The sequence below is a fragment of the Mustela nivalis genome, assembly GCF_964662115.1.
Source record: "Mustela nivalis genome assembly, chromosome: 13".
NCBI classification, from domain to species: Eukaryota; Metazoa; Chordata; class Mammalia; order Carnivora; family Mustelidae; genus Mustela; species Mustela nivalis.
The window spans coordinates 15,696,511-15,706,608 of NC_139032.1; the positions used below are offsets into that span (position 1 = coordinate 15,696,511).

Consider the following 10,098-nt stretch of genomic DNA (forward strand, 5'->3'; position numbering starts at 1 on the left):
TCAGTACTCTGCAAAAAGTACTAAGGTCATGAAAGGCAAATAAATTCTGAGGAACTGATTTAAAGGAGATTGAAGAGATACTACAGGTAAAAAATAAATTGTGACCCTGGATTGAATCTTGGGCCAGAAAAAGGGTGTTAGTCAGATGGTGGTAAAATTTGAAAGGCTAGTATTTGTACATTTTTTGACATATCCCTTAAGACTTGCCTGAAGTCACTCTTTCCATGTCCTCATAATAGCATTATAGAAATATATGAACATTAATTTTCTCATTTCCGTAATTGTACTGTGCTAATGGAATAAGATACATTAGGGAATCTGGGTGAAGTGTATACAACTTAAAAAAAATTCTTTTAAGCTTCCATCTTAATTTATCCACCAAATAATTTTACTGAATTATCTTGAGGTTTACTTACTAACAATTTTTTCTAAAAGGATAGAATTATATCAAATCCCTATCTCTGTATACACACACACACACACACACAAACATGTATGTATACATCTTTACATATTCATATTCTACATATTAAACTCATTTAAATGTTTACATTAAACTATGTACACATCTATATAAAAATGTTCAGCCTTCAACATATTGATAGCAAATATTTTCCCTGAATCTTTACCTTACAGTTTTGTATGCTATTTGACACATAATGCTCAAAACATTGCGTTTTGATTTGTTTTTTTCAAGTAAGCTTTAATACTGATGGTGGGGCTTGAACTCACAGCCCTGAGATCAAGAGTTGCATAGCTCTACCAACTGAGCCAGCCAGGAACCCATCTGAGCTACTCTTTGAGTCTCCTATTCACTCACCTGCAATGTAGCATCCTATGAAATTTCTCATTAAATGACCACCTCCTATAGTTCAATAGGTAGATAGGTCTTAGTTTTTACATTATTGTTTCCAGTGTTGTACTATTTCCAATGTTTTATTATTTCATCTCTGTGACATCTTTTGTATGCACGTCTTTGGTAAAATGCCTAGCTTTGTGATATGTTCTGAGAAAACGGTTGCCGTTACCTTCCCATCAATAGAGAAGAACACTCGTTAATTTGCTCATGCAGTTTTTATTGACTATCTACTATGTGACAGGCACTGTTCTAGTCAGTAGGAAGAGCACTGAACAAAAATGGACCCTCTCCTACCCTCAGGTCAAACAGAAGGGGGAAGAAGGTTTACTGTTTTTTCCTTCTACAGCAATTTAACTGCTTCCCCCACTTGCTTGCCATCCTTGGTATTTCAATTCCAGTTCTTATCCTGAAATTTCTAGTGGCAACTTAAAGTGTAAGTATAACTACAAAAAGTACATTTATACTATTTTTTTAACCTACAATAAGGTTATTATGAGAATTAAACAAGATGCAGGTAAAGAGTACTTGGTACACTGCATGACAATCAACATAGCCTCTGTGAGGTAGATACTATTTATTGTTTTTCATATTACAGTTAAGGAACCTGGGGCTCAAAGATGAAAAATAACTTGCTTAATGTTACATAGGTAGAAAGTGGCAGTACAAACCTTTGAATCATGCCTGACACCAAAGCCTTAATTCTTAACCACAGTACAAGTCTTCTGTTCTAGAATATTCTCATTAATGTCAACCCATACTTAAATCCTACAGGTATATACACAACATTGTTTTTTTTCCCCCCTCTCTCTCACTGGCATTTATTACCCTTTCTCAATTTTGGATCTACTGTCATTAACAACAAAAAGTATACAGGGACAAGTTACTCAATTACAAATCCAACACTCTAGACGTAGTACAAAAGTTAATTAACTTAATCATTGATATTCAACTCAAACACAAACTGCTTACTTTATTTTTTTAACAGTAACACAATAACTTACTTGTAACAAAGTCACTGAAAGAACAAAATAAAAACAAAGCTAATGAAGAGGAGTTGCTTCATCTCAAATGAGTTATCTCCTTTAAACAGGAAAAACTACCATTAGTCTAGTGGTTCTCAAAGTTGTCCACGCATTAGGATTGGGGAAAAGGAGGACTGGTGTTTTAAAAAATAGCTATACCTAGGGCCCATCTCAATTAAATGGGAATCTCTCCAGTGGGGCTCAGGCAAGGATTTCTGAAGTGTTTTCTGTGTTGAGAACAAGTCTAAAGTAATAAGCAATAGAAACCATGCCCTCAAAACAATTCAAAATCAAGAAATTTAAAAATACAACTAAATTTCTTTCTTCTTGCCTAGGAAAAGAGCAGGGGGGCAACACCTATTTGCTCCTCATTGTTCTTTAAGCATTTATGATTCCCCAAAGTAGAGTTAAACAAGTATCAAACACTGGAAGCTATGCAAACATGCTACCCAAATGGAAATTTTCGCTACTTTACATTTAGAAAGTTCTTTTAAAACTATGCCACCTTTAAGAATCCCCCACATTTTAAGTTTGCATAGATGTTTAAGTTGGCTATCTGTTCAACTAAGAAGAGGCAATACAATGTACTAGAAAGCATTTTATTAATAAGAGTTATTATAAAACAATATTCACTTCATGTACCACAAATTAACTTTTTGGTACAGAGAAGAGGAAGTATGTGTTCTCCACCTACTTTGAAAACTATCAGAATTCCTTTTTATAAGATCAGTATGTTCAAATTTCAAGTCTAAACATAAATTTTTCTTTAAGAGTACATATATAAAATACTTCCCCTGTAACTGTACTATATCCTTAACAAACCCCCTTGGGAGTTTCAGTAGTGACTGTAGGTATTTATTTTTCAAACAACTTTTCCTCATTTCTTAGGTTTGGGAATGGTATCACATCAAGTATGGAAAATAACGTTTCTCCTTAAGAATATGTGAATTCGTTTAAGAGATGTCTCCTCAAATTCAGAAAAACCTGTTCTTCAACTCCTTCTGTCAGGACTCCATGTCAATCTCAACCACTTCATTCTTGCCTGGAAGCGTTGCTTCTGGCAGGTTATCTTCAACTACATCTTCGATGTCTGCCAGATCAATAGGTGGTAAAGGATTCCTCCAATATTGGAAGGAGTTATACTGCCAAAATTCTTCATTGAGCTTTGGGAAAAAAAGAAAAATGAAAGTCTATCAACAGTTTATAGAAAGTCACTTTTTTTTTTTTAAAGCAAAAAATTTTCTTGTTTTAAAACCAAACTCACTTAAGATTTTGTGGTCTTTTATTTTGCATCTTCAACAAAGACACCTTTAAATTCTGCCTAATCAAAGTGCTTCATGGACTCAGTCAAATCTGTGCATTTTCATATTCATGGATTTGTGAAAATATTTTGTTAGTAGTTTATTTTAAAAGAATTTCTTCCAAGAGCTTCTCTTCTTGATAATTTTCTTCTATTTTTCAACCAAGAAAAACACTGGAAAATGGGTCTGGTTTTTTTTTTTTTTAACCTTTCAGTGAGGAAAACAATTTATTTAAGAAATACACACATACCTTAAAACTTATTTTTGGTCTTCCCCCTGAGGTTTTGGTATTTAATTTAAGGGGCTGACTTCATATAAGATAAAGTATTTTGACATCTTGCCAAAAAACTTTTAGGCTATAAACATGCTAAATAGCAAGAAAATCTTAAGCTGATTATTTTATTAAAGATATAAGATTTGGTACACGGCAAGACTTTTAAATCAGTATACTAACACTGATAAATGCAAGTGAGTACAGGCCCTTTTAAAATTCAACAGATTCCTCTGAAAGGCTATAATATCGCTTCAAGTTATTACTAAGTGAAGCTGATGTTCCAATGAAGTTCAAAACTGGCAAAGAATGTCAAAAGCAACCCCAAAATACTTTGTGCAAGGAAGCAGCACTGGAATTATATACAGGATTCCAAGGTGACCAGTTTGAACGTTAACACCCTACCCAGATGAATATTTATATACCTATACTATTCAGTTGTGTTTTCACCTTAGGCTCATACTTGCTGACACACCCCTATCCAACAGAAATAATGAAAGCCACGTAAGTAATTTTAAAAAGTAAAAAAGAGATGGAATTATTCTTAACAATATTTTATTTGACCTGATATATACAAAATAGTATCATTTCAACAAGCAGTCAATACTTTTAAAAATTAATGAGGTATTTTACATTATTTTGTCATACTAAGTTTTCACAATCTGGTAGATATTTTACACTTTTAGCACTATTCAGACTGGCCACATTTCAACACTTAATAGCCAGCCACATGTCGCCAGTCACTTTACTGAACTGCACAAGCCTATTAGGAAATCTCAATAGGAAGTACACGGAGAGCCTTAGACACTAAGGCTTAGAGAATTAAGAGTGTCTTTGGAATTTCTTTATAATGGGATAAAAAAATGTAATAATCCAAATGATGTCCCCCTCCAAAATTAATTTTGATAAGCAAACAGGGTTAAAAACAAGGGTCAAGATCTCCACCTTTTGGGAAAAATCTACTGTTCAAATTACCTACTTTAAACATAAGCCCCGAAAAGATCATTTAATGACATCAGTGTAACCTAATAGCTAAGAGCACAAAGTTTGCCACCAGATAGATCTGGGTTTGCATGATAACTCCACCACCCACTAACTCTGACCTTGATCTAAGTCTGTTTCCTCACTGGTAAAACGCAGGGCTCTTTAAAAAAAAAAAAAAAAAGTAATAATAATAATAATAATATTTATTTATTTATATTTACGGATGGGATTTATATTTATGAATGGGGGGATGCAGGAGAAGGGGAGAGAGAATCTAAAGCAGGTTTCATGCCCAGCACAGAACCCAACTCAGGCCTTGATCTTACAACCCTGAGCCAAAATCAAGAGTCTGATGTTTAACCAACTGAGACAACTAGTGCCCCCAGGACTCTTTCAAATTCAGGATTAATACTGTAATTGCCCAATACTACTAGATATTATATCCCATGAAAACTATGAATCATTCATTATTTTCTTCTTAGGAATAGAAAAAAACATTTCTGCTTACTTTCCATTAAAAATAGCTAACAGGGCCAGCAGAGTAATGGATCTGCATGAAGTGACACTATCATGAGAAAACACAGAAATATTTAATTAAGTAATACCTGGTTAGTTCAGTTCTCTGGTTAAAAACACCAAAACAAAACAAAAACAGAAAAAAACCAACAACAACAACAACAACAAAAAACATCTGAGATAACTCAAAAAATATTCTGAGGTTCTAGGACAGAAAAAAAGGTATCATTATTCTGCCTTAACTGAATCCTCAATGTCGAAAGGACCTATTTGAGAAACCTTTCCTAAATGAGATTCCAAGGATGAGGACAGGGACTATTCTGAGTGCCAGGAACCAGGGAGAGACATTTACTACATAAATTGAAAAGCCTTTTTAGCTTCTCCATGTTTTCATCATAACCTTGTATCTTGGTTATTCACTATAAATCTCTTAAAACACAAAACCTCCATCTTTGGAGGCAGGAAAGAAGGGAGCTGGAGAAAACAGGTTCCTCTCTTAAATTTGCAGAAGACAAGAAGCTCACAAACAAAACCAACAAAAGGAAGAAACGTAGGGATTCCTGGACTTTTGCCAAAAGAGGAGGGACTGTCTTCATGAAGAAGGTATGCCTTTGGCCAAGCTTAGTCCTCGCCATGAGCCTGCAGTGAGTAGGAAGCAGAGATCTGCCAAATGCAGTCACTGCTGTGAAAGATACCGGTGTGTCTGAAAGATTCGAAGAAGGTTTCTCTGTCAGTCTGCTAAAAAAATTCTCCTTGCTTGCCTACCTACAATTTCCATATTTTCCTCTTATCAATCTGTGGCATACTGCAGTCAGTATGTTCTGGTAGAAAAGACAAGCCTATTTATAGGTGGGGTACCAAAATGGTCTAAGAGGAAAAGTTTTCAAAGTGCACAGTAGTTATCTCTGTATCAAATAGGTCTGGATGACTTAGCATTATGTTTTTTTTTTTTTTTTTTTAAGGTTTGCCACTGGCAACACACGAATATAACTGTAAATTCTAGTTATTGTTTTCAAAACATAAGGGCTATCATTTGGTTTTAAGTAAGCAGATTTTGAACATCTAAAAGCAATCCGAAGTCTTAAAAAATCCCTCATGTTTTCTAAATTCCAAGACAACTGGGGGTGGAAATATTTACAATTTAGAATTTCATCCAGAAATGCTCATCGTTCACTGTCTAAAGGTAATTTCTCACAACCACAGAAAAAGCTCTTTCCTAACTATCAAATTCTCATTTTATTGGGTTTTTCACCAAGAAGTCCTGCCAAAGGAACCTTAATTCACTTTTTGTCTAGCAAGGCATTTGGAAAATTCTGTAATATACTTAAAACAATGGAAAAATGTGAGCTGGATCCCACGATGTAGTAGTGCTTGAAGAGGCTGGTGAACTGAGCCCTACGTTTGGTCTTTCTATTGCCAAAGCTTCTGGTAAGTCAACCCAGAATTGCCAAAAACCAGCTTTAATTCCTAAGTCTGGGCCAAACCTGTCCAATAAATATTACTAATGCCAGCCACAAACATACTTTAAAATTTTTCTAGTGGCCACACTAAAAAAGTACGACAGGTAAATTTTCATTCCATTCTACTCAACCCAGTATCTCCAAGTTCTTTCAACGGGTAATCAATATAAAAATTTTTGAGATCTCTGAACTCTAGAGAGTATTTTACGCTGAAAGCACACCCCCCCCCTGGACTAGTCACGTTTCAAGTTTTCAGTTGCCCCACAGTTGCGGAGGCCATGTTGAAGAGCCCAGATCTAGACAAATCAGATCTTAGGTGCAGAGATGGGGCAGGCCCGTTCCCTCCAAAATAGTAACTCTTAACACTCTCTGACCCTAGTATAGTCGCTTTACTTTACGGTCGAAATTAATTTTCAACAATAATCCTTTTTCACAGGATCCGATCTAACACTGTGAGTTATTAAATGCCTTTTCCCAAAACAGGGGCGTGGGGGTGGGGTGGGGGTTCCTTCCTCTCTACCAAAGGGCTTACCATGCCTACCGGCCGTCCAACTGATGGCCACCACACTGGTCACTCTCCTTAGAAAGAAATCTATCTCGAATTGTAGAAGAAATCAGCGTTAAGCCAAGGAAGGTGCGCCGCACCTTTCTCCATGTTGGACAGACCTATCGCGGGTCCCGGTGAAGTCTCCAGAAAGCTCACGTCGGTCGTGACCCACACTCCCGCCTTCCTCTTTCACAGGACAGACGCCCGGCCGGTGCGAGCCCACGTCTACCCCACCCCCTCATTAACCCAGGTGCTTTCGGGTGCTTGCTTGACCTCATGCTTGGCAGGTTTGGGGACTCTCCCCAAACCTGCCAAGCATGAGGTCAAGGGCTCTGGGGCCCTTCCTGTGCAGCCCGGGAGTCCGAGTCCTTCCTGCAGCAGGGACCCCGGCTTTTCGCCTTCTGGGACTTCTTGAAGAACACGAGTCACGACGTGTTCCCTCCCGGGGCGCGCAGGGGCTGCGTTAAGGGTGACCCCCGTCCCCTCAAGCCGCCCGCCCTCTGGAGAGGTCAGCCAGCCCCCGGCCCCTACCTGGCGCGGTGCTGCACCCCAGTCTCCCGGCCGGGGCTCTGTGCGCCCCGCCCCGTCGTCGCCACCGCCCCTCGGGGGCCGGGCGCCCCGGGGCTCCTCCCCTGGCCCGCGGGGCCGCACCGGAGGCTGCTGCAGCGGCGGCTCGCCCGTCTCCAGGCCTCGGCCCTCACGCTGCACGCCGCCCGGAACGCTGCTGTCCCGGCCGTCGCGACGCTTGCTGGGCGAAGCTGAAGGTTCAGTCATAGCCCCCGCGTCGATTTTGCGCTTTCGGGGCAGCTCCGGGACGCCGACGGGCTGCCCGGGGTGGGAGGCCCCCGGCGGCGGGATCCAGAGCGGCGGCGGGGGCGGCGGCGGCTCCTCGGGAAAGTCGCAGAGCAGGAGCCGCTTCCAAGGCACGTGGAACGTCAGCGGCTCGGCCGCACGCCGCTTGGCCATGGGCCCCGGAGCCTCGGGCGGAGCCCGCCGGGCGCGGGAGGCCGAGCGCGGATAACTCTGCGGGCGGAGGGCGAGGGCGGGGCGCGCGAGGGCGGGCGAGGACCAGCCCTGGGCGAGGGGGCGCCGGGCAGGTGGGGCGGGCGGAGGGGGCGGGGCGGCTGGGCCCGGCGCTACCCCGCGCGCTGCCCTCCCTGCACTCGAAGTACTGCCGGACGTTGGGGAGCTACCGCGAAGCGGCGGAGATTCGAACCTGCGCACAAGTGTGCGCGCGCGTACTCGCGCCGGCCAGGCGGAGCCGCTGGTTGGTGGAGACTGGCGGGGCGCGCTCCCGAACGCTCCCGCGGCCGGAAGTGCGCGCCCGGGGGGGAGGCGGGAAGGCGGCTGCCGCGTTATTAAAGGCCCAGTGGCACGGTTCCCCGGAGGGCGTGACCTTGTTTCCCCAAGGGCGGGGAGGGGCTATGCAAATTTCGAGCTTGGGGAAGCCGTGTAGGTTTTAGACCTTCAGGATGTGTTAATTTTCCCTTGGAGTCAGTGGCCTCAGGGACGCTTGCGGAGGTTGAAATCACCTCCAGGAGCTACAGACTCTCAGCAAACTAGGGTTGAGAGGCACTGGCGCCACATGAAACGATCCTTTCAGGTGGACCGCTCTACAGGGGTGGGGACTGAGGGCAGTCGCTGAAGCCAACACGCAAAGCCAAGCACAACAAAATCCACCCAAAGGGTATGTTTTGCAGTGACTGTCGTGGATTGGCACCGCATTCTTCGAAGATCTTTTGAATAAAAATTCACTGATGAAAAGTTGCAGAGGACATGTGCAACTCATCCAAAATAGCTCATCCCAGAGCCAAGCCTTGCCTTTTCCCACTGAAACCTAAACTTGTTTGGCTCTTAAATTACGTGGGAAGCACACAGAGTTCCTTCTAACTCGGTGCGATGATCTGTAGTGAGATTCCAAGACCTTCCTTACAGCTGAATTTGTGGTCAAGCGAAGTGAGGGGGGTGAGGGCCGTGAATTTGCTATAGCTTGTATTTCGATGGTTGGTAAAGATACAACCAAGTAAACAAAAATGAGGAAGAGAGCTGCATGATCTTGTAGAGATAGTGCAAGGAAGATAACTATCCCAACTGGTAAGTACTTAACCTATATTATTTACCCCATGCCAAGGTTGTGAGAACATAGGCAACAACTTACTTAATAGGCACAGAAATACAGTCTGCTCGATCTTTCCATTTCTTCTTTGAAATTGATAACCTATCAATTGATAACCTATCAGTCTCAAAGAGCAGATCACACAGATCAGATATGAAAGACCTTTTATTTGAAAGGTTTTGAGGATGTCCTTCCCCAAAATGATAGAAGTTGGGGTTAGTTAATAGAGAGGTCCACTCCTTTGTGGTCCTCACCACAGACTGTTTTTCTAAACTGAAATACATCATATGTATAAAACACAAAGGAATGATAGTCAGATGCCCAGCACCTAGTTTATTACTTGGGCCAGAACATGACCAGGTCCTTTCGTACTTCTCCTACTGGTGGCTTTCTCCCTTTCCTCCACTCTAGGTATTGCTGTTTTGAATTAACCATCCCTTTGCGTTACTTTATAATTTTCTCATTTGTGTTTGTGCTCCTAAATAACACTTTTGGTATTGCTGGGTTTGTTTTTTAACACTTCATGGAGCCCTAATTGACATAAAATAAAATGCATGTTTTTAAAGTGTGTACTTTGCTGAATTTTGACATATGTATGTTCCTGTGAAACCATAGCCACAATGAAGAAAATACACATCTCCATCACCCCCAGAAGTTTCCATTTGCCCTCTTGTGATTCCTTTCTCCTCCCCTGGTTCCTTCCAGGGGAATGTAACCACAGCTTTACTTTCTGTCATTATAGATTAATTTGCATTTTCTAAAATTTTATATAAATAGACTCACAGTGTATAGTGTTCTTATTTGATTCTTCAGCACAGTTATTTTAAGATTCATTCATGTTATCACATTTTCATTCCTTTTTATGTCTCAGTACTTCTGAGAGTGGCTGTATCCCAATTTGTTTCTCCATTCACCTGTTCATGGACATGTAGGTTGCTTCCCGTTTGGGGCTATACAGATCAAGCTGCTTAGAACATTTGTGTGTAAGGCTTCTTATGGACATAAGATTTTTGTCTTGGGTA

The 10,098-nt window shown here is 41.3% G+C and overlaps 1 protein-coding gene across 1 annotated transcript; it reads right to left on the reverse strand.

Moving 5' to 3' along the window:
• Window positions 1-1,418: 1,418 nt before the first annotated feature.
• Window positions 1,419-8,292, reverse strand: LOC309845938 (uncharacterized protein C9orf40). The gene is made up of 2 exons (XM_082694451.1): window positions 7,492-8,292; window positions 1,419-3,044 (listed from the first exon to the last, which is right to left on the reverse strand). The coding sequence occupies exons 1-2, from the start codon at window positions 7,924-7,926 to the stop codon at window positions 2,886-2,888; spliced, it is 594 nt and encodes a 197-aa protein (XP_082550577.1). The 5' UTR covers window positions 7,927-8,292; the 3' UTR covers window positions 1,419-2,885.
• Window positions 8,293-10,098: the final 1,806 nt, after the last annotated feature.